This window comes from Coffea arabica, chromosome 6e (assembly GCF_036785885.1).
Source record: "Coffea arabica cultivar ET-39 chromosome 6e, Coffea Arabica ET-39 HiFi, whole genome shotgun sequence".
Taxonomy (NCBI): Eukaryota; Viridiplantae; Streptophyta; class Magnoliopsida; order Gentianales; family Rubiaceae; genus Coffea; species Coffea arabica.
The window spans coordinates 58,539,100-58,564,481 of record NC_092321.1 but is presented as its reverse complement, the minus strand read 5'-3'; the positions used below and the strand labels follow the sequence as shown (position 1 = coordinate 58,564,481).

Sequence of the window (25,382 nt, the reverse complement as noted above, 5' to 3'; positions counted from 1 at the left end):
TTGGTTGTGAAGGGATTTAGTTAAAAGAAGAGTATATATTTTAAAGAAATTTTCTCTCCTGTGGTAAAAATGTCATCAATTCGAGTTGTTTTTGGTATTGCAGCCGGTTTGAATTTGGAGATTGAACAACTTGATGTAAAGACAGCCTTCTTGCATGGCGACTTGGAAGAGGAGATCTACATGGAGCAACCAGAGGGCTTAAAAGGAAGTGGCAAGGAAAATCTTGTATGCCGTCTCAAGAAGAGTTTGTATGAGTTGAAACAGGCACCAAGACAGTAGTATAAGAAATTTGACTCATTCATGACAGACCATGAGTACCACAGGATTATATTTGATCACTGTGTTTATGTGAAAATTTTTTAAAATGGTGATTTTATTATTCTCCTGCTGCATGTTGATAACATGTTGATTGTTAGTCGTGATACTGTGAAGATTGACAGGCTGAAAAGAGAGTTAAATAAATCCTTTGCAATGAAGGATTTGGGTCCGGCTAGACAAATATTGGGACTGAAAATCTCACGAGACAGGCAAAATAGGAAGCTTTGGTTGTTTCAAGAAAAATACATTGAGAAAGTACTTAATAGGTTTAACATAAGCAAGGCTAAAGAAATCTCAACTCCACTTGCAGGTCACTTTAAACTGAACATTAAGTAGTGTCCTACAAGTGAAAAAAATAAAGAAAACATAAAGAAAGTTCCTTATGCCTTGACTGTAGTTTGATGTATGTCATGATTTGCACCAGACTAGATATTACTCATGCTTTTGGAGTAGTCAGTCGGTATCTCTCTAATTCTGGTAAGGAGCATTGGAATGCTGTTAAATGAATTCTCAGGTATCTCAAGGGAACTTTCAAATTGTGCTTATGTTTTGGCAATGGTAAACTATGTTAGATGGGTACACCGATGCAAATATTGCAGGTGATCTTGACAATAGAAAATTCATCTCTGGGTACTTGATGATTTTTGTAAGGGGAGCAGTATCATGGCAAAGTAAGTTACAGAAGTGTATCGCCCTTTCTAGTACAGAGGCAGAGTACATTGCAACCACTGAAACATGCAAGAAGACTCTTTAGTTGCAGAAATTTCTTCAAGAGTTAGGTATGAAACAAGATAAGTATAATCTTTATTGTGACAGTTAGAGTGCTATTCATTTGTGTAAGAACTCTACATTTCACTCTCGATCCAAACACATTGATGTGAGATATCATTGGATTCGAGAAGTACTGGATTCCAAGTTGTTGACACTTGAGAAGGTACATACAAATGATAATGGTGCTGACATGTTGATCAAGACATTGCCTAAGGAGAAAATCTTATTTTGCAGGCAAGAAGCAGGTTTGGTGAAACTTTCCAAATGAGCTGGACGGGGAGATTGTTGGGTTTGTGGGCCAAACCACAAAACCAAACACTTTTAGGTTCAAGTCAAGATTTGACTTAAAAGAAAAGTGAGTAGCCGTATGATGTATGCATTCTTTGGTCTTGATGTGAGAACAAAAGCTACAGCCACCACTTTGAGGAGAGAAACGAAGAGAGAGAAAGAGTGAGAGCCAGAGAGAGAAAATTCTGTGCAACTTTGAGGCCTCAGTTGGAAGGTGATTTGAAGTCCGATTGAGATGAAATTTTACACACGCGATCCTCTCGTCAAATTCTACTCATCTACAGGTTCAGATTTTAGATTTTCTTTTCGTTTGGTAACACCTTTCCAAATCCACTTCTTTGACAGTTATAGTTTTTTGGGGTGATTTTGTAGCAATTTCGCTTGATTGGAATTGGTGATATTATTGTCATCCGAATATTTCGGGTAGACTTGTGTATTTCCGTTATTTTGATAGTGGAGATTTTTGACTAGATTAGATCCTGTGATTTTTCCCAATTTGGATTTTTCACGTAAAATTCTTGGTGTCCTGTGCCTTTATTTTTCTTGCATTTTATTATCACTGTTGGTATTATTATTTGGTGATTTGATTTATTCTTATTTTAACTGGTATTTGGGGAAAGAGAAATTTGTCCTGGGCTAATTCTGATATTGTGTGCCTGTATCGGTACCCCTTTCCCAACATACCTTTGGCAACTTTCCAAAGTATATGGTCCTCTTATGTCTCTTAAGCTTGGATCCTTTCCACTGCTTGTGGTTTCATCCGCAAGAATGGCTGAAGAAGTTGTGAAAAACCATGACTCGACATTTTCTAGTCGCCCACTGCTCCTAGGTTCCCGAATGCTTTCTTACAACGGCTTGGATATCGCCTTCTCTCCATACAGCGAGCAATGGAGAGAGCTGAGAAAGATTTCTGTTCTTCATCTCTACAGCAACAGAAGGGTGCAGTCATTTCGTGGTACTCGTGAAGATGAAGTCTCTCGGATGATCAGAACTATATCCAAGGAAGCGTCTTCATCTCAAGTGACGAATTTGAGTAAGACTTTACTGTCACTTACAAGTACGCTTATCTGTAGAATTGCTTTCAGAAAGAGGTATGATGAGGAAGATCAACAAAGAAGACGATTCCATGATCTCCTCCAAGAAATGCAGGCCGCATTCGTGGGTTTCTTTTTCTCAGACTATATTCCTTCAATTGGTTGGCTTGATAGCCTCAATGGGATGCGTTCTCGACTTGAGAGGACTTGCAGTAAGTTAGATTCATTTCTTCAAGAACTCATCAATGAACACTTAAATCCAAATAGGCCAGAGTCCATGAACGGTGATATCATTGACATCATGCTTCAATTACGGCAAGAACAATCAACTTCCTTTGATCTAACGCTAGATCACATCAACGCAATGCTCATGGTGATTAATTACCTATTCAAAGGACCTACTCCTTTTTTGTTTGGTAATATCATTCAAAACACCCTTCACATTTTAACAAATAAATTGTTTTCGTCCTTCACTATTGAAATTATAAATTTAAGTCCCTTAGAAAATTAATTTGATAAAATTTAGTTCCAACCTAGGTTTTCGATGTTTTTTTTTACCTTGAATCCAGTATGTGACCCACACATTGTTATTTTTTTCGAAGCAAAAATGTTAGATCTCATTTGTAGTTAAATAAATGACTTAATCCATATTCACTTTTACATCTAAAAAAGTAGGATCTGATTTAATCTGTATTCATTTTTGCCATTAAAAAAGTGGAATCTAGCCTTCTTGTAAATATAACATAATTGCATGTGGGTCACACAGTGATTTTAGATTAAAAAGTGGTCGAAAATTTATATAAGGACCACAGTGATTTTAAAAAGTGGTCACATAGTGATTTTATATAAGGACCAAATATTATTAATTTGAATTTGTAAAAAATGTAAAATTAATATTTTAAAGGTGAAGGGCAAAGAAATTCATTTAACGAAATGTGGGAATGTTTTGAAATATTTTTCCATGTTGTTTTTCCTTTTAAGAATTTGGATCAATCCCATTTTGCTAATCTGTTTCGGTATATCATTGTAGGATGTATTTAGTGCAGGGTCGGATACTATTGCAGCTACAATAATGTGGGCAATGGCAGCACTGATGAAGAGCCCTGAAGCAATATTGAAGAAGGCACAAGCAGAGATTAGAGGTGCAGTTGGAAATAAAGATATAGTAAACGAAGATGATATTCAAAAGCTCCCTTATCTCAAGGCAATTGTCAAGGAGACCTTCAGATTGTATCCTCCAGCTCCACTTTCAGTTCCAAGACAGACACTAGCAAATTGCATTATAAATGGTCATGAAATCCAGTCCAATTCTATAGTTTACACAAATGTCTGGGCGAATGGAAGAGATCCCAAGGATTGGGAAAATCCAAATGAGTTTTTGCCTGAGAGATTCTTAAATATTAGTGTAGATATGAAAGGGAAAGACTTTCAACTGATACCATTTGGGGCTGGCCGAAGGGGCTGCCCTGGATATTCTCTGGGACTAGCAATGGTGGAAGTTGGACTTGCCAATCTTCTGTACTCTTTTGACTGGGAATTGCCTTCTGGGATCAAGAAAAAAGACATTGATACTGAAGTTTTACCGGGTCTTACAATGCTTAAGAAAAATGATCTGCTACTTGTCACAAAAAATGTGTATGCGCAGCAAGTGTCAAGTTCTGGCATCTAAATACTTGGGACCATATATTCTTTGCTGTGAAATTTCCTTTTGTTTCTTCCCTTCTTGTGTTTAGTTTGTTTTGTGAGTTGCTTCTAGTCATCTAATTATATTCTAGGGTCTGTTTGGAACCCAAGTTTTTTGTCTAGTTTTTGTTCTATAAATTTTTTAACAATAATCTCAAAAAATTCTCCAAAATTTTTTTAAATGCATACCTGAAATGGCCAATCACGTACAAAATTTTTTTTCCCTTCTTTCTTCTTCTTCCTCCCCACAACTCAATCTACCACCACCTCCAGGTCCTCCACCAATAGCCGCCACTGGCCGCCACTCCACCGGTGCTAGCATCAAGGCTCGCTGACTTTTTTTTTTCCCTTTCTTTCCTTTCTCCCTCTCTCTCTTTCTCTCCTGCCTCTTACTCATCCTCCCTCCCTCCCTCTTCCTCCTCTTTCCTCTTCCCTCTCCCCCCCCTCAAACCTTGTATGATGTGATACTCACTTGACGCGATCTGGACAACGAATCACCAACGGTTTAGCAGCGGAAATTTGACCCAAATCTAATCCCCGAGATAACGAACACTATTGATATTATCTCAACCCGTTACCTAATGAATTAGCGAACCAAACTATAGTAGAGGAACGCCACAACCAAGGAGTTACTCGATTGATAAGTTCGGGTGAATAACTTGAGAAGATTCTCAAGTATTCAAAGGAAACTCTCTTGCCAAAGAGAAAGTGAAAACTCACTAATTGTATTTAATAGTCAAAAACTGATCCCAAACAAAGAGGAAGTGGGGCTATTTATAGCCCTTACAAGCATTAACCCTAATCCAAAAGTTGACCAAACTACCCTACATACTTAAGAAAGATTTTGGGCCTTACTTACTAACAAATGGGCCGCAATTAAACTATCTTAATTACCTAGACTTTTTAAAACGAGAAATAACCAAAATCAACGAGGAAAATCAAATAATCCTACTAAACTCAAGCATTCGTGCAATCAACTAGTCTTCACTTGAATCTTCCAATTCCCCATGTGCTTGAATGGGTCTTGGTCTTTATATTCTCATCATTGTATAAAAGTATAGGGAGATTATGTGGATAAATGTAAAAATCACAAGGGAGTAAAGTGAATATTTATACAAATTATAAGGGTGTTACATGGATATTAAGACTTTATCACATACTCTTTTAAAATGTGTTTGGTATAAATACTGTAATTGATTGTACATTATGTTTATTTTCTACTTTACAATTTACATAAAATCACGAGGGTTATGTGACCATTTTAAAACTTTAAGAGGTTTATCTAGTATTATGTAAAACCACACGAGGATAATAAGTAATTTATCCTAAATGCCCGTTTGGAAGGTGAGTTTTTTTTGTGTTTGTCTAAAACTTTATTGTAGCTTACTATAGAAGTTTTTAAAAAATTTTTGAAGTGTGTTTTTTTTTAATATTTTGAAGTGTATAGTTTAAAAACTTTGAAAAGTTTTTTGAGATTACTGTAATTAAAGTTTCTAAAAAACTTGTAGCAGACAAACTTGGCAAAAAACTTGGCTTCTGTAAGAGATGGCCCTTTTAATATACGTAACTAGGTCCACGCCATCACCACAAATTGGCTTGATTTGATATGGGTACAAAAAATTAAGCCCAAGTTAAAATGGGCCGTACTTGGATAATGGTGGAAATGTTCAGCCTCGCATTTTCCGGAACCGGACAGTTCAGCCGTGCTATATACTACTACTTACTAGTTAAATTAAAAAAAAAAACTAGTCAATTGCAAGATCTTTGATTGATTGTCAATCATTTCCTCCTCTTTTTTCTTCTTATAAGGTTTAAAATCTCCATAGGAAAAAAAATAAAAAAATAAAAAAATGACTTCTTACTAAAAAATGGCTACGTTAATTAAGAAATTGTGATGCTGATTACAATAATTGTTGTATTAAGTTTCTGAAACTTGGTTTCTATTTACCATCTTATATTTTGGAAATATATTTCTGTTACAGAATGACAAGTTGACAACTATAAGTAAGTAAAAAGAAAAAATCAAATGAATTAGCCAAAGTGATGTGGCAAAATTTCAGATTGAATAACTTTCAGTGCCTTCAAAAACATAGCCCCTTGACCACTGGACTGTGTATATATCCCATTCAATTACTGGTGATGTAATCATGTAATACCGTCCATTCTTCACAGAGCTTATACATCATAAGTTTGATAATTTTATGAAACTCATGGGTCAATACATGATTGATTTGTCAAGAAACTAACCTGCCAAATCTAAATTAAAAATTATTACTCGAGATTGAAATTGAAGAAAGTATAAGTTGAAAACAAAGCAAAATGTTCATAAATGCTGAAGGACATATGAGCAAATTTACCCTATTCCAGTAAGGAAAATGGCAAAAAAATCCTTCACCTTATCTCTATGGTATAGTCTAACGTCCTCAATTCTAAGGGCAATTTGATTTTTTTTTTTTAGATAAATTGTTTAAGCAAAATGTGATGCAAAACCTTTGACTTACGATAGGCGAAGTCATGGAAGATGCAATTATTGGGGTTATAAAACCAAGCAATTCCAACATGCATTAGGCCAGTGCTGTACAAATTATTTCCAATCAACCTATTGTATAAAAATCCAAGGAGTATGCGGTTTGGGATTCTTAATAATAAATAGGTAAGTAGTAAAGTTTAAAATTAGGGTTAATCACCAAAATTCAGGGGGTGGTTAGACCATGATCATGGGACAATTGACTTAAAAAAGTTCACTAGTCAACCCTTGAAATGAAACACATGGTACTTTGCAATTGATTATTCTTCTTACTTCTTACATAAGTAAAATTCAGGGGGGTGGTTAGACCATGATCATGGGACAATTGACTTAAAAAAGTTCACTAGTCAACCCTTGAAATGAAACACATGGTACTTTGCAATTGATTATTCTTCTTACTTCTTACATAAGTAGAATTTTGCCCGTGTCTTAGCACGATCTTTTTTATTTATTTATTGTGAATTTATACAAATATGAATAATTTAAATATAAAAATTAACAACAATCTTACATGTTCATTCATATTAACTTTAAAAGCTTAATGTATTCTAAATGTTCAATTATTTACTAATTTTTAAAAATTTGTTTACATACTTTCATCGTAATATAGTATACATCAAATAACGTACCCCATATTAAAACTTGGTGGATTTTCTTTTTTTTATAAATATTTTTTAGATAATTAAAATTTTGTATTTTATAAGATAATAATAATAAGGGAAAAGATGATGAATAATTTGAATATTAATCAACGATATGGTGGTGAAAGTAAGTAATTTATGAGATATATAAATTTTCAATAATTGTGATTTAGAAAAGATTTTACTATAGTTCTATGTAATAATTTGATAAAAGCAGATATTATTAAGATAAAATTAGTTATTTTTTAAAGTTATTTTAAAATTAGAGATAATTTTTAAATATATAATACAATCCAAATAGGATTCAATATAGGTAAAATCCAAGTGACCTATAACCCATTAATTCTGTTCAATTAAGCATGTCACGTAGGAATGAATAACAACTCTGATTAAAATAACTGCTCCAAGTGATATATATATATATATATATATATATATATATATATATATATATATATATATATATATATATATATGAAAAAGTCTAAAGTAACGATTGTTATGGTAACGAAACTGTTTTTACCTGATATAATAGATAAAAACACTTTTAGCGACCATTTGATTACCTATTGGACTGGTCACCTAAATAAGATAGTACCTAAAAATTTGGTTAGTAAGTTTTACATAAAGAATAGTAAGTTAACTCGATAAATTAGTAACTTTTATGTCTCAAAAAGTAAATTGGAATAAATATGAAACTTACTTTTTTTTTGAAAATAATTACTATTTTATATCCGAAACTTACTTTTTGGAGAGTAAGTTTAGTTCAAGTAATAGTAAGTTTTTATAGATTAATAGTAAATATTGTTGATAGAATAGTAAATTTGGTTAGTGGTCAAAACCTACTAGTTTGTGGTATAAATTTGCTATTTTAGTTAAAAAAACTAATATGTAACAAGTATTAGGAAGTTTATTTGAAATAATGCTGAGATTTTTTATTAATGATTGAAACTTAGTATTATAGTTAGTAATTACTCGTAATGTAAATGTATGATACACAATTGTATGTATCATTTATAAATGTTATATGTTTTAAGCATTTTAAATATACTATGAAAACTATTTTTTTTTTGCACATGACCGTATAAAATATGTAAGAATAATTTGTCATATTATAAAATTTGAATTATTTTTGGATTTGTGAAAGGTTAGAAAGTTTGGATGACAATAACAACAAATCTTTCGAGTTATATATAGAATTGCACTTATCTATACATCACAATTTCCATATATTAATACCTATGAGTATAATAAAATGATAAAGGTTTACTAAATTTATTTACTGGGTCACAAGTATAAAAGTTAAAGTTGTATTATAATAACAACAAATTTTTCGAGTTGTATATAAAATAGCACTTACTTATACATCACAATTTTCATATATTAATGCCTATGAATTTAATAAAATGGTAAAATTTTAATAAATTTATTTTCTGGGTCACAAGTATAAAAATAAAAGTTGTATTAACGTAGCATAATCTTTGAAAATTATAGTCAAATAACCCATATGTTAAGTGTCGCGCCCCATTTTTTCGCGAGAAAAATAAAAATAAAGGTAGGTATTATAAAAGATGTGATTTTATTAAAAAAAACAAGTGAACAAGGACCTAGAATGGGACTTAAAAAAATGCGACAATTTGGGTCCAAAATTTAGTCTAAAAGGGTTTTTAAGAAAAATAGGAGTCGCCACTTGGTATTGAGTTTTGGTGTACCAAGTAACCCAAAAATAAAGTAAAATAAAATAAAACCCTTTTTGACAACTCCAGGTCTTTGAAAACAAGAGAAAATGAATTCGGGAGTTACGATTGAAGAAAGGGAAGGCAAAAGTTCGATCAACTCAAACCTAAGGCACCCTTTCGACCTAGTCTAAGCTAGTTGCGAGGTTTAGTCAAAATTTTCCTAATCTAACCCTTAATTTTATCATATTTGGATGTTTCCTACATGGATGCAAATCTAAATTTAAAAATTTTGAAAGGGACAAAATGTTCATTCAAGGGTTTAATTGAACCAATCGCATTAATTGCGAAGGCCAAAATAATTCCTTGAAGGTGTCACGAGTATGCAAATGATGAAATTAAAAGAAAAGAAAAGAAATTAATTTATATACATAGATATAAGTGATCAAAGAAAAAGGGAATGCAACATAAAGGGTACGGGAGGCAAAAACTCGTGACATAATTATCTTATACATGGATTAATAGGGTATTTAAACTAAAAAGTTATAATCACCCATTTCCCATGTTTGAAAATAATTATCCTAACATTAACAAGCAAATGAACTAGTTTAAATGAGATACAATTCTAAATGCAATGATTAGCACCTATAGAGGGTAGGGGATAATATAATAGGGGATATCATATGAATGAGAAAAGATCCTAACAATAAAAATATGCATGAAAATGTAGTGAATAACACACAAAGATGAATCTAGCGCAAGACGGCCTAAAGGGTCTAGCATTGGACTAGCCCATTTCTAAAAATCTTTACTAGCGTTGGACTAGCAAGTAAGCGGAGGGAGAAGCCACAACTAGCGTTGGACTAGTGTGGTGACGTCATGCATTAACAATTCATAACGAAACAAATAAAGCATAAATTAAAACAAATAAACACATAAGAGCACGTAGCACATAACACGTAAACATAATATCTAGATGCCAAAATCCTAAGAAAAGCGGATAAAACACATAACACATAAGCCACATAAACACGCAACCTATCTATTACATCGGGGAGCGCCTAACTACAATCTAGAAAGGAAAAATATAATGAAATAAATCTAATTATCCTATCTATTACATTTTGAGGTATTTAAATGCCTCTCGAATCATTATAAAAATTAACTAAAACATATGTAAGAAAACTTGAATGAATATTTAAATCAAATAAATAAAGCATATAAAAATATAAACACATAGGAACACATAAGAGCACGTAATTGACATTGAAATAATAAAAATAGGGGTACCTCCCATTTGAAGTGGTGACTAAATGGAGTCAAATTGTCCTATTTATACTCACAATGAACAAAAGAATCATGGCACCAATTTAATTGAAAAAGAAAATAATAATACAAGTACTAAATTCACACTAATATGTCAGACGTAAAGAAATTTAAGTAAATCTAAAAATTCCAAATTAAGTATATTCAAAAGTAGCATAATTAGCTATTAAAGAAAAGAAACAATCATAATAAAGAGAGTCAAAATTCATCAGGGACTGAATTGCAAAAATTGAAAAAAAAACTTTCGGGGATAAAAATCATATTTTTCCAAAGTTCAGAGGTCAAAATTAAATAAAAGATAAAATTCAGGTACCGAAGTGCAATTACTACAAGGACCTACATGAAAGAAATTTAAAATGATCTGGGCCGAAGTAAAACTAATCCAGAGATCAGGGACTAAAGTGCAATTTCGTAAGCAGATCTCCTTAAGAAAACCGGTCACTGGGCCATTCTCTATTTCTTTGGGCCGAAAACTACCTAAGCCCAACTGAAAGTCCAAACCAAAACACAAGGCCAGCCCGTCTTTTATCACTCAGATCCAGCCAAAATAAAGGCATGGGCTCTGACCTTCTAGCCCAACCGAACCCAAAAGAAATAAAACAAAAGTCCATTCCCCAAACCCAACCAAAATAACCACAAGCCCACCTAAAAAAAAATAAAACACTAGCCCAAGCCCCCCCTTTTCTTTCTTTTTTTCCTTTTCTTCCCCATACGTTTCCTTTCCTTCTTCTTCGGCCAACCGAAGAAGCTTCAGCTGGCAGTCATGGTGGCCGCCGGTGGCGCCGTCGCCGGTCGCTGGTGACTTCTCCGGTCGCCAAAATTTCTCAAAATGCACCCCCTCACTCCATTTTTCGCGTAGGTTCCATTTCCGGAGTTAATTTTTACAAAAGATGACCCGAAGGTGGCCGAAAAGCAAAAAGCCAGTCCAGTTTTTTATTTTTTAAAACACTATAATCTTCACCAAAAATCTTAAAAACTATGCCAAAAGCCTCCTTATAACTTCTACATTACAACTATAATCTAAGTTGAACAAGAAAACAACATAAAAAGGCTGAATTAAGGCAAAACAGTCCCTAAAATTCTTTTTGGCATTTTTTCAAACAATTAACATGCATTCACAGAAATCATCTTTTCCTTAATGTTTATTCATGGCTTTACCCCAAAATTTCAACAACACCAGCAGCAACAACAAGAAAACAGCAGGAACAACCAATAATACATGAATTCAACACGATAAAAAAAAAAAAAAACGGGAAATAGTTCAATGGAAGTGTTGATACCTCTTATGACCTTAGTTAAAATTGTTGATGAAATTCCAATCTCCTCACGTCCGATTGCTTGCTTTCTTGTGCTTGATTCTGTGTGTGTATATTAGCAAAAGAGAGGGAGCCGAATAGAGAGAGGAGTTTTTCTTTTTTTTTTTTCTTGTTATGGCTTGTCTTCTGTCCTGCCCAGAGAGAGAGCCGAGAGCCTCCCTTTTATTTTCTGTGTGTTTTTTTTCTCCTTTTTTTTTCAGAGAGAGCCGAGAGGGACTTCTAGCCAAATGGGGCTTGTGTGCTGAATCTTCCAAAAATGATGACTTCTGCCAATGAAAAGAAAGGTGCATGGCAATTGAGTATGGAATGGGTTAATAGGGGTTTTGGTAGAGAAAATGATTATGATGATTTTTTTAATTTTCTTTTTTGTTGTTTGTTTTTTTTTTGTTGTTTGTTTTTTTTTTGTTGTTTGTTGTTTCTTTTTCTTTTTTTTTTCCCTTTTTTTTTTTTAAAAGCAAACCTGCAAAAATGAGAAAAATGCACATTAAAATACTAGAAAAATAAATAATTCATTAAATAGAAAAATCTTGAGAAAATATTAAAAATTGACAAAAATTTGGTGTCTACATTAAGCTCCGTGACTTTCAAACATACTTTGTATCATTTACATTATGGATTTGTATCCATATTTTTTCTATCAAACTCTTTTTTTTTATTGGCAAATGGTATGTAAATTATTATAAAATGTCATTTTATAATAATCATAATTTTTTATAGATGAATGTTATGTAAACTGTTAAAATGATCAATTCACAAATGACTAAATCTTACTACTTTATGGCATATATTAGTCTAATTGACTAAAAAATTACTGTAATCATGTGTACGTTGATTGTTGAATTGAAATTTCCTTTATTATCAGTACAAGTTCTTCTAATCAAAGCAAAATAAAATAAAATATCTTTTCTTTTTGTATGCAGTAGTTATGCTTAGTAGAAAATTATTAAACCATTTTTACAATACATAATTTCTCCTAAAATTAGTAACATTTTCCATGACCTCTAATCTTGTCAATAATACTAACCACCGACATGTAGATAATCTTAAAAGCAAAGCCATCAATATGACAAAAAAAGAATATTTACGTACTGAACGAAAAAAATTGCGATTCTATATAGAATCGAAGAAATTCATTATGAATGAGAATGAATCGCAAAATTAACACATTTCTAATTTCATATGCATCCAGAATTTCACGCAGCATTACTTTAGAGGAACTTTCCTTTTTCACACTAAGGAACCAATCCCAATCTCTACATCTCTTTTATTTTTTTTTAACCATTAAATGGGGTCAAAGTTGTTAGCGGTAAAATACTAAATAAATTTAATTCCATTTCAAGCTCTATTTTTTTTTAATAAATATTTGATTTTATTGCTCATACTGAAAAGACGGGATACAAGGAGGGGGGCCTAAACCGTACCTCTATGAGTCACTGCACTACTCCTGACGAGCACTAGTCAATCCTACTAGACGGGACACCTAGCCGATCCATAGAGATATCTTTGCGAACCTCTAGGGGTAGCTGCCCCCACGACTCGAAAACCCAATTGCTGCCTGAGTTAATGCCCTCCATAGCCAGACCAACCGCAGACCTGTTCGTCTCGCGAAGACAGTGCGTCATGACCCGCACATGATGCCGTAAAGCTAAGAGCTCCTCAAAATCGCGCATTAACCACCAAGGTATCCCGACCTCGGCGTGGAACATTCGAACCAGTAGCAAAGAGTCTGACTCCACGTGCACCTCCGCAAATCCTCGTTGTACGCAAAGCCTCACCCCCTCAAGTACTGCCTTCAGCTCTGCCTGCAAACTCTTAGCTACATCAAACACCTTCGCAAAGGCAACAATAAAACGCCCTTCTGGGTCCCTTAAAATACCACCTCGCCTGCTCTTTCCGGATTGACCTGATAGCAACCATCAACGTTCAACTTAGGGATCATAAGCTACGACCTGCTCCATTTGTGCCAGGAAATCCTACCGGAACGGTCCCTCTTGACCACTAAATCAAGAAGAGAATGCCAAGATAAACCACCAGAGGCAAGATTGGGAAACCGCCCACACAAAATTTCTCGTAGCTCTCAGAGTATACACAAGTGAATGCCAACCGCTGTCACCCGTTTGCCATCGAAAAGCATCATGTTCCTAGCCCTCCAGAGATGCCAACACACTAGACAAGGTAGAATCCGATATATTGTCTTCAAAGCGGGTTTTGATGTGGCTCTCAACCACTATTTAGCTAGCATATGTCATACCGTAAAAGCTGGACCGAGGCTTCCATCACTCCCTTCAAATGACTGCCAAACCTGTGAAGGGATCTCTCCAGTGTAGAAAATATGGTCTAGGGACTCCGCCCCTGGCTCCTCACAACACCAACAGCGAGATATGCCATGTACCTGAAAGCGGTGAAGAATCTCCATGACTGGAAGTCGGGACCCCAGCAAACGTAACATGAAGAAAGACACCTTCGTTGGAATCAACGGATGCCATATATTTGCGAAAAACATTGACCTAGGTGCTGGTTGGCTCACCACCTGATACGCCAAAGAAACTGTAAACGAGCCAGAGGAGCTCAAGGCCCACACCATGCAATCCGGCCGTCGGGACACAGGAGGAGGAATACGTAAGATGTCTGACACAATAACCCAAGGCAGCCACTGCTGCAACAGGTGTACGTTCCACCGGCGTTGGTCAACAAAGTGTGCCACAGCGTGTACCCCAAAAGTTTCCACTTTATCGCACACCGGCCCCGGCCCCATCCAATTTTCATGCCAAAAATCCACTTCCCCATTCCCAAAACCCATGTAATGTGCTATTCCGTTTGGTCTTTGATCATCACCATCCGTCGCCATATGTGGGATTGCCCCCTAACTTGTTCAGCTTCATAAGGATGACCTCCCCGTAAATATTTTCCCCGCATAAAACGTGCCCATAAGGACACATTTTGGTGGAACGACCACCACAATTTCATAGAGAAAGCGTCATAGACCGCCTGTAGCCCGTATCCCCACACCACCCTCCTCTACCGGCCTACAATTGAACTCCATTTTATCCAATGAACCCGTAAATCATAATCAGAACTACCCCATAGGAATCCTCCGAAAATCTTTTCCAGACGTCGAAAGAAACCCTTCGTGGGAGTCATGGCAGCCAAAATATGAACTGGTATAGATGCCAACACACTCTTGATAAGAGTCAGCTTCCTACCATAAGATAACAACTTACCATTCCACGCCAGCACCCACTTGGATACCGACTCTGTAACCCCCGAGAAGTAGATCGACTTGCCCCTTTCGACATAGAGTGGACAGCCAAGATATTTAATGGGGAAAGACTGCTCTTTGAAACTCGTAATCTTGGCGATGGTATGCTTCCTAACCGCGTTGAGCCTCCGATGTACTAGGAAGCAACTCTTCTGGAGGTTCACCTACTGCCCCGACACATTGCAGTAGGCTTCCACAGCGCACAAGACCATCTTTAAGGACCTTTTCAACCCACTAGTAAAAATCATCACATCATCCGCGTATGCGAGAGGAGAAATGTTAGGGCAGCTTCTGGGAACCTTGAACGGGACAAATCTCCTATCTGCCAGTAGTGCATTTAGTGACCGGGATAAGACCTCCGCCCTCAAGATAAACAAGACTGGTGATATGGGGTCCCCTTGGTGCAGATCCTTGGAAGATGTAAAGAACCCCTTCGGTGTCCCGTTAATAATCACTGAGAACCACACACTAGACACTAACCGCCATATCATGTCAATCCACCTCTCCCCGAAACCAAACTTACGCATCACTTGCATCAAAAAATTCCAGGACACCCTATCGTAGGCCTTTGCCATATCCAGCTTAAGGATCACGTTTCCTTCTCTATTCGCCCTCCGAATACCGGAAACTAGCTCTTGGGCCAATAAAAAATTATCCGAGATTTGCCGCCCCTGAACAAACCCGCTCTGGTTATCCTAAATCAAGAGCGGCAGCACCCTTGCTAATCTCTTCGCCAGCAGCTTGGAGATAATCTTATTCACAAACGTGCAAAGACTAATTGGTCGATATTGCGAGAAATCCTGAGGAGAGCCCACCTTGGGGATGAGGACGATAAAAGTGACCGTTATGCTCCTTAGCAGCTCCAAACCAGCAAAGAAGCTACCTACTACGTCATACACATCCTTTCCAACAATCTCCCACGCATAGGTGAAAAACCTCCCCGAGAACCCATCCAGCCCAGTAGCACTGTCAGGGTCCAAAGAGAACACCACGTCCTTAACCTCCTCAAGAGAGGGGTGCCGCTCCAAATCGAGATTATCCTCATCAGATATCAGTTTGGGGATCACATCCAGCACCGGAGAGGAACTCAACCCTGGTTGATCCGAAAACAGGTGATGGAAGAAAGAAACTGCCTCCTCAGAAATATCTTCCTCCCTGTCCAGCCACTCCCCGCGTTGTGATTTTATTCGATGGATCACCGACTTCCTCTGCCGTTCAGACACGCAAGCATGAAATAACCTCGTATTCTTATCCCCATCTGTCAACCATACCTGATAAGTGACTAATTTACGTAATAATTGTATAATATTTTATATTATTTTTAGTCACTTTAGTTACATTATTGGAAGAAAATAATTCATTTTGGCTATAATTGGTGTAAAATGCTTTTGTTCAATTAAATGAGGTTTTTATCACTTTTTACTTGGATTTTGTACATTTTGACAGTTTTGACATATTTTCGTATTTCGGCTATAACTTGAGCTATAATGATCGGATTGAGATAATTTTTAAACCAATTTGAAGATAAGAGATAGATCTACAACTTTGGTGAAGACATCTGAATCCAGTTTGAAGGTTCTCCAGGTCAAAAAGCTGAATTATAGTAGCTAATTGCTATTGGTCGAAGCTGAAACAGGGCATTGAGCAGTCAAGGGTATTTCGATCATTTCTCAGCCTACACAGATCCAAATGAGGTGATTCTTGATGCATTGGAAATTTAACTCAAAGGGCTACAAGTTTCATGTTTTTGTCAAGAACTAAATCAGTTTTTATCATCAATAAAAGTTCAGTTGAAGTTGACGTAAAATCGGAGCAGAGCTGAAAATTGAACAAAAGTGCACAAAAATTCACTGTAGCAATCCAGCCGGAACTTGGCCGGATTTCTGGCCGGATTGTGGTCAGAGAAGTCTGCTCTTGATGCAAAAAACTCAATTTCACCTCCACTAAGTCACATGTGATGCTAGACGTGTGAGAAACATTTCCAGCTGTAAAAGGGAGGTGTAAATCTCACTTCTTGACCAACTTTCACCTTTATATAGCCAAAGCTTGCAAGATTGAAGGGGGATATAGAGAAACATACGGGAGAAGCTTGGAGTGCAGAAATGTAGTTCTTACATCTTCTGAGTGTTAGATTGGTTTTAGTGTAGACTAGTATAGTTCATCCATTCTTGTATATTAGCTAGATTAGGATGAAGATGGAGATGAAGAATGAGGAGTTGAACCTCATGTGACAAGGATTATCTCTTCTCCAACTCTTAATCTTTTGTATTTGATTCCAAATTTAGTTAATATACAAGTTCTGGATTTTGTGTTCAATATGTGTCTCTAAAGTTTATGCCTTGAGTTTGGTTGAACTTTCTATAATTGTTAGTGTTTATTATGTGGATATTTGATTGCTATGATTTGGGCAAGTTATTTAGCACTTTGACTCTTTAAATTATGATTAATCTGTACCATAGATTGTGATTATCTAAGGTGTTGTTTCTGTAATGAAAATTGAGATTTAACACTAGTTCAAGAAGTGTTAAATATAGGGAGTACACTCACGAAAGTAGAGGTGCACCTATGTGCTTTTTAGTGATTCATTTCATGTAATTTCACTGAAAAAAATGAACTTGTAGCTAATTTCATAACCATGAGAATAGGTATGGATTAGTTATAAGTATAATTGATTCACTACGAAAGTAGGATTCAAATGCATAAGGAAATTACACCATAACTAGCCTAGATGTAGTACTCAATGATCCAAATATAGCACTTGCATGAGTAGTTAGGGATACCACAACCTAAGGAGCTTTTACTTGTTATTTTGTATAATTTCAGTAGGTTAAATTTGTTATAATTCATTGATAGTCTAAATAATAGAGAAGCTTTAGTACTGCCGGTAATTGTTCACTCTTTCCTGTGGGATCGGCCCGATATATACCCTAAACTACTAGTTGACCTGTATACTTGCAGTGAACGGGTGTAATTTGATTTTTTTTAACTTATATGTATATTAAAATCCCGTCAAGTTTTTGGCCCCGTTGTCGGGGAAGATTTGGCAATATCGGTATGAAGAGCAACTTTATTAGTTTAGACATTTTATTAGTTATAGTTTGAAGTTATTTTCTGTTATTTTTAGCGTTTTATGTGTATATGTGTTTTATTACCTATTCTTCTTACTACTCTTGCTCTTAAGTTATTTAAAAGCAATTTTAGGTAATAAGGAGGGTAGGTCAATTTGGAGGACAATGCTTGAGAAGTGGAAGATTGGCAATGGATGGTTACCAAGTGCAGAGCTCCTTTAACAGAGGTAACCAAGAATTTACTGAATGTATGTCTTTTGAAGATGGTTTAAGGTGCTTAAAGGCTAAATTTGATGTTATGATGCTACAAGTTCAAATGGACACAATTATGCATGAAATTGAGCAAGGAAGGAATGTTAATGCTTTTAATTCTTATCATGTGATTTGTGACTTGTGTGGAAGTTATCATGCTACCGATACATGTATGCAAGTACAAAATGTTGATTATTATGATGAATTAGAGCATTACAATCCCTGTTTTGATCGATATAGTGCTAATACTTATGGTTGGAATAATCAATATACTTATAGTGATTATTCATATTTTTATGATTACCAACCTGAAAGTGTCCAATATGAATCAAAACTATCTTGGGAGTTGGCAATAGAGAAGTTAGCTAATGCACCTCTACCTTGGGAGTTAGAAAATGAACCATTAGCTAATGATTCTAATGCATCTTGGGAGCTAGCTGTAGAAAATTTTTCTAATCAATTTGATTTAGCAATAGAAAAGCTAGCAAATGCAACTTCCAACCGTTTTGATAGGATTGAGGAAAGAATAGATGAAGTAGCTTCTCACTCTGGGATAATACATGAGCAATTGAATGCATTGTGTGAAGTTATTTCCGCTAATAATTTACAAAATGATTCTAGCATGAATGGTGGGAATGTTGTATGTGAAAATGGGTTGTATTTTGATAAAAATGATGAATCTCAAGTGCGTTTTAATGAGCAAATATCCATTTCACATGATAATATCTTTGAAACTAATTTTGAGTCTCAAGAGAAGAGTTTTAATGACTCATTTTTCACCCCTCTTGAGGAGTGCATTGAAAGTATAGGTTCTAAGGGTATTACTGCCCAAGATACTCTCATTGCATTTCCTTTGGTAAGTTTTCAAGTGGTATATATTCAAGGTAACATCTATGAAAGACTTGGGATAGGTAAGTTATTTCCATCTCTCATATCATTAGAACATGTGACTTTTACTATAAAGTTACCTTTTAATGATCCATTACGGCCTAAAATGGTGGATTATTCGTTAACTAAACCTCCTTGAAAAATGAGGTGATATAGTCAAGCTAATGACTATAAAGAAACGCTAGTTGGGAGGCAACCCAACGATTTCTTGTTTTTAGTAAGTTTAAGTTGTTTAATTAGTATTTTTTGTGTGTTTTATAGGTGGCAATGGCAATGATTTTTTGCAAATGGCTTCAAGAGCAAAATATCTTATAAGGAAGCAAAAAAGGGAGTTTTCTTGATAATTCATGCATTTAAAGTGCTTAATTCTAAAGTTATATTGATGCATGATTTCATGTTTCAAGGTGCAATTAGTTGAGAAAGCACATTTTTCATGTTTAAGGTGAGTTTTTCTTGAAAAAAATGAAGAAAGTTGAAAATTGGGTGAGTAAAAACCTTGGTTAATGGAAAAATGGAAGGAAAAACTGCAGAAATAAAAAATTTTTGCGGTAAATCCGGCCAATTTTTGGCCGGATTCATGGCCGGATTGACAGGGGAGGCGAAACAAAAAAAATTTTGCTCACTGCTTCATATCCGGCTGGAAATCCGGCCAGTTTTCGGCCGGATATGCATTATAAAAAAAAAAATAAAAAAATTGCTTGTCCAGAATCCAGCTGGATTCTAGCCAGAGGCGCACAAATAGGGGAATCCGCGCACGGATTCCCCAATTCCCTCCTTCTCTTCTTCTTCAATTCACACACACACACTCACACCTTAAACACACACCACTCCTAAAATCCATCTTTTCACCATCCAATCTCCAAACTAAATACACCAAAACACTCCCCTTTCTCTTGTGAGTTGATTTCATAGCTTAAATTCCTTGAAAAACAAGCTTTAATTCGAATTTGAGTTTGAGAAGAACAAGGGTTTCAAAATTTTGAACTCTTCATTTGAGGTCGAATTGGAGTGAAATTTTTGGGGGTTTCTTCACCATTGGCATCATTAATCATCTACCAACAAGTTTGAGGTAACAAATCTTCACCAAATGTTGTCATTTGAATTTTGCCAATTTTCACTTTTTTCTATTTTTGGGGAATTTCGATTTTTTTTCATTTTGTGAAGTTTGATGCTTTTTATTATGTTTATTGAGCTTATTGATGATTATTGGTGATGTTTAAATCATGGATTTGTGATTATTTGGTGAATTTAGCAATTTTTAGCTAATTTTGAGGATTAATTTGATTTGATCATTATTAGCTAATTGGATTGAAGAAAACTGTATGAGATTAAGGGATTGCTCTAGGATATTTACATGCTAATTTTGGGATTAATTTGCCTATCTCTTGATTTTTGGCATGTTTATTCTATATTTTTTTGTGAAAAGTGAATTAATGACCGTTTAAAACCTAAAACTCATGGTTAAAGTGCTATTTAGCATTTAATTATGTTTATTTAGGTCATTAAGTTGGGAGTGAGTTGTTTGTGTGCTTAAGTGCTTCTTCTAATTAATTGGATATTATATGTTTAAATGTTTTATTTGGAGAAATTATAGGAGCAAGAGTTGTTGATAACTACTTTGGACACTTACTTATGATATTGATTGCTAATTATCATGTAAGTAAGTTAATGAGTTTGTCTCTTTAAAGATAGAGGTAAATGTGACTAAGTGTTTGTTATCTTCTATTTAACAATGTACCTATTAAATGAAGTTAACGTTTAATAATTTTAATTAGGTACAATGGCTCGCACTAAGAAAGGTGTGGTAAAATCTCCACTGCCCAATAGGAGAGGAGAAGCTTCGACGTCTAGACCACCGCACATGAAAAGAAAAGCAAGTAGACGTCTTGTGCTTGAGGATGAGCCATCATCCGAAGAGGAGACTCAACAACAAGAGGAACAAGAGGCACAAGGGGAACAAGAGGAGGAAGTCCCTTATGATAAGTCGCGCTTCACCTCCGCCGAAAATGAAGCTTGGTACAACGCTAGGATGGGAGTTAAGGTATTGGTGGAGAAAGATGTCACTCCGGATGTTGAGGAGATCTACTATCTCAAGGCTTCCTTTGCCAAATTGGGATGGAAAAACTTCTTTAACATCCCAAACTTCTATTATGAGGAGCTTGTCCGAGAATTCTACGCGAATATCGAGGACAAGAAGGTTTTTCACTACGACACGGAGGTGATTACCAGTACAGTGCGAGGGAGAAAAGTTCGAGTCCATAGAGGTAATTTGGAGCGCTATCTTCATGTTTCGGATGTGGGGAATAAGGTAGATTTGAAGAAAGCTTTCAAACCCAATGATTTGGACTCTTGGAACATGCTAGAGGCACTTGTACGCTTGGGGGTTGAGTGCAGGGCTACTCGGAAGACCGGGCAATATTCAGTATTGACTTCATCATTTCCGAAATCGCAACATCTTCTAATTTACCTGTTTGCCTCCAACATTATTCCAAGGGCAAGTGGAACCAATGAAGCGCGCACAAGTGACATCTATTTCTTGGATAAAATGGAGCATAGACTAGACAACATCCAAGGCATTCCATTGGGAAGCATTATCATTAACCACATGTGGATTGTGGTTCGCAGTAATGACATCAAACATGCTTTCCCATATCCTCGGTTCTTGACCTTCGAGTTTCAAAGGGCTGGAGTGGATTTTTCTAATTCTATACCTACAGGTCTCAAAAAGAATGACGTCTTTACACTAGATTTTTGCAGGTTTATTTTGAAGAGTAAAGATGTAGGTGGTCTTTCGATTCAAGGAGGTGCTCAAGGAGACATTAGACACGAGGAGGAAGCTGAAATTGAACGAATTGAAGAAGGTCAAGGAGTTGAGACAACTACCCCACCGTTCTCAACTGAGCCATCTTCCTCACGTCGTCCATCTTCACCTCAAGACACTCGGTCGTTTCTGAAGAAGATAATGGATAAGCTGCTTTGCGTCGAAGCTGGGGTGAAGAAAAGTCACCAAGAGAACAAACGGAACTCCGAGCGTTTTCGTCGCATTGAGACCAATCTGGGTATAGAAGCTCCTCCAACTCCACCCTCTTCACCTGACCAAGCGACTACTTGAGGGAGTGCTTGTCACCACTTGACATTGCCGCTGGCTTGTCTTTTATTTTCCATAGTACTTGTGATGTTTACCTTTTTAGTGATTTTCTTTATTTCTTTTGTGTGAACTAATCCAAGTGATCTTCATCTCTGTTGTGGCGTTAGTGATTCAGACTACTTAAGGTTGGAAATTCATCACTTGGACATGGATTCGGATTGCGCAAGTTCAATTGAGCTATATTTTCTTTTACTCTTTATTTTTCTTTTCTCACATTGAGGACAATGTGAAGTTTAAGTGTGGGGGAGGAAAATACTGGACTTGCATTTACTTGCTATGTGATGATATTTTGTGAATTTAAATGCTTAGAAATGTTGAAATTGTGATTGAATTATTTGCCATGTGGATAATTTGCTTGAAATTGGGTTTGTTGGCAGGGAGTTTCATCCATTTATAAGGAGAAACTCTGCCAAAATTTTATAAAATCTTTTCCAATATTTCATTATGGCCCAAAATTCTTCAAATTTTTGCATTTTTGTGCAAAAAGGGCTAAATTGTTCCAACCTTAAGTATTTGATTCTTCCAATTGTTGAAACTTTATGTGTATTTTGGAAGGTTTAGTCCTCATTTAACTTGAAAATGGTTATTATGCAATTAGAATTTTTGCATTTTAGAAAGTATATTTGGTAAAGTGAGGAAAATTATGTCTATAAATTTCACATGTTTAAATGAGATTTCTTCTCTTTACTTAATTTTACAAGTAAGTGATTGATATAGTCGATAAAAGTTATACTCCTCCTTTGATTACTTTTATATAATTTTCTAAGAGGGAATATCTATTTATTGTCCTTTATTTTTGAAAAAGAAAAAAAAAAGAAAAATAAAGAAAAATAAAGTAAATAAAAATTGTTCTACTCCAATGATTCGCGTACCGAGTAACCGGGGGTTGGCATCTAAAAATGTCGACATTCGCGTAAAAATGTATTTGAATTAAGAGTATGCATAGCAACTTGAATAAGTGAAATGTTGAGTAACCGGAGATCTTCACCTAAAAGTGTCGATTTTCGCGTAAAAAAGTATTTTCACTATTTAAGTAAAATTAGTGAGAATAAATCTCTCTTAGTTGTAAAATTTTGAGAAAAAGATGATTATAGAGGAGGAAGGCTATAAATTGACTATGTGATTTGCCTATTTGTGAAATTAGGTTAGGGTGAGAGATTAAGTTTAACTTGTTAAATTAAGGTATAATTATCTTTCCTTTACTTGATATTATGAGTATTTAGTGTAAATTGAATAATTGTATAATGATTGTTTTCCAAGTCATGAGGAATTAATTTTGAAAATGTGCATATATTGTTTCACCTCTTGAATCATTGTAGTTGATTATGTGTGAATTGCTTGAGGACAATCAATGATTTAAGTGTGGGGGAGTTTGATAAGTGACTAATTTACGTAATAATTGTATGATATTTTATATTATTTGTAGTCACTTTGGTTACATTATTGGACAAAAATGATTCAATTGGTGTAAAATGCTTTTGTTCAATTAAATGAGATTTTTATCACTTTTTACGTGGATTTTGTGCATTTTGACAGTTTTGACACATTTTCATATTTCGGCTATAAATTGAGTCACAATGATCGGATTGAGATTATTCTTAAACCAATTTGAAGATAAGAGATAGATCTACAACTTTGGTGAAAACATCGGAATCCAGTTTGAAGGTTTTCCAGGTCAAAAAGCCGAATTACAGTAGCTAATTGCTATTGGTCGAAGCTGAAATAGGGTAGTGAGCAGTCAAGGGTATTTAGGTCATTTCTCATCCTACACAGACCCAAATGAGGTGATTCTTGATGCATTGGAAAGCTAACTCAAAGAGTTACAAGTTTTATGTTTTGGTCAAGAGCTAAATCAGTTTTTATCATTAAGAAAAGTTCAGTTGAAGTTGATGCAAAATCGGAGCAGAGCTGAAAATTGAACAAAAGTGCACAAAAATTCACTGTAGCAATCAGGCTGGAACTTGGCCGGATTTCTGGCCGGATTGTGGTCAGAGAAGTCTGCTCTTGATGCGAAAAACTCAATTTCACCTCCACTAAATCACATGTGATGCTAGACGTGTGAGAAACATTCCCAACTGTAAAAGGGAGGTGTAAACCTCACTTCTTGACCAACTTTCACCTTTATATAGCCAAAACTTGCAAGATTGAAGGGAGATATAGAGAGACATACGGGAGAAGCTTGGAGTGCAGAAATGTAGTTCTTACATCTTCTGAGTGTTAGATTAGTTTTAGTGTAGACTAGTATAGTTCATCCATTCTTGTATATTAGCTAGATTAGGATGAAGATGGAGATAAAGAAGGAGGAGTTGAACCTCATGTGACAAGAGTTATCTCTTCTCCAACTCTTAATCTTTTGTATTTGATTCCAAATTTAGTTAATATACAAGTTTTGGATTTTGTGTTCAATATGTGTCTCTAAAATTTATGCCTTGGATTTGGTTGAACTTTCTATAATTGTTAGTGTTTATTATGTGGATATTTGATTGCTATGATTTGAGCAAGTTATTTAGCACTTTGGCTCTTTAAATCATGATTAATCTGTTACCATAGATTGTGATTATCTAAGGTATTATTTCTGCAATAAAAATTGAGATTTAACACTAGTTTAAGAAGTGTTAAACATAGGGAGTACACTCACGAAAGTAGAGGTGTACCTATGTGATTTTTAGTGATTCATTTCATGTAATTTCACTGAAAAAAATGAACTTGTAGCTAATTTCATAACCATGAGAATAGGTATGGATTAGTTATAAGTATAATTGATTCACTACGAAAGTAGGATTCAAATGCATAAGGAAATTACACCATAACTAGCCTAGATGTAGTACTCAATGATCCAAATATAGCACTTGCATGAATAGTTAGGGATACCACAACCTAAGGAGCTTTTACTTGTTATTTTGTATAATTTCAGTAGGTTAAATTTGTTATAATTCATTGATAGTCTAAATAATAGAGAAGTTTTTGTACTACCGGTAATTGTTCACTCTTCCCTGTGGGATCGACCCGATATATACTCTAAAACTACTAGTTGACCTGTATACTTGCAGTGAACGGGTGTAATTCGGTTTTTATTTAACTTGTACATATATTAAAATCCCGTCAATACCACCCTGAATTTTTGGCGCCAAAACATGTCTTCGTGCACCTGCGCCCGGGTGAGCAAAGCTCAACTCTCATTTAGACG

The 25,382-nt window shown here is 35.3% G+C and overlaps 3 protein-coding genes across 3 annotated transcripts; 2 read left to right on the top strand and 1 right to left on the bottom strand.

Moving 5' to 3' along the window:
• Positions 1-69: 69 nt before the first annotated feature.
• Positions 70-4,093, top strand: LOC113696860 (6,7,8-trihydroxycoumarin synthase-like). The gene is made up of 5 exons (XM_027216246.2): positions 70-275; positions 743-795; positions 891-1,032; positions 1,998-2,784; positions 3,442-4,093. The coding sequence occupies exons 1-5, from the start codon at positions 70-72 to the stop codon at positions 4,078-4,080; spliced, it is 1,827 nt and encodes a 608-aa protein (XP_027072047.2). The 3' UTR covers positions 4,081-4,093.
• A 10,910-nt stretch (positions 4,094-15,003) lies between these two features.
• Positions 15,004-15,414, bottom strand: LOC140009973 (secreted RxLR effector protein 78-like). Its single transcript, XM_072056324.1, has one exon. It carries the CDS (start codon positions 15,412-15,414, stop codon positions 15,004-15,006), a length of 411 nt encoding a protein of 136 aa, XP_071912425.1.
• A 4,419-nt stretch (positions 15,415-19,833) lies between these two features.
• LOC140009207 (uncharacterized) lies at positions 19,834-22,376 on the top strand. The gene is made up of 2 exons (XM_072054095.1): positions 19,834-20,116; positions 20,823-22,376. Exon 2 carries the CDS (start codon positions 20,828-20,830, stop codon positions 22,157-22,159), a length of 1,332 nt encoding a protein of 443 aa, XP_071910196.1. The 5' UTR covers positions 19,834-20,116; positions 20,823-20,827; the 3' UTR covers positions 22,160-22,376.
• The last annotated feature ends 3,006 nt before the right edge of the window (positions 22,377-25,382 follow it).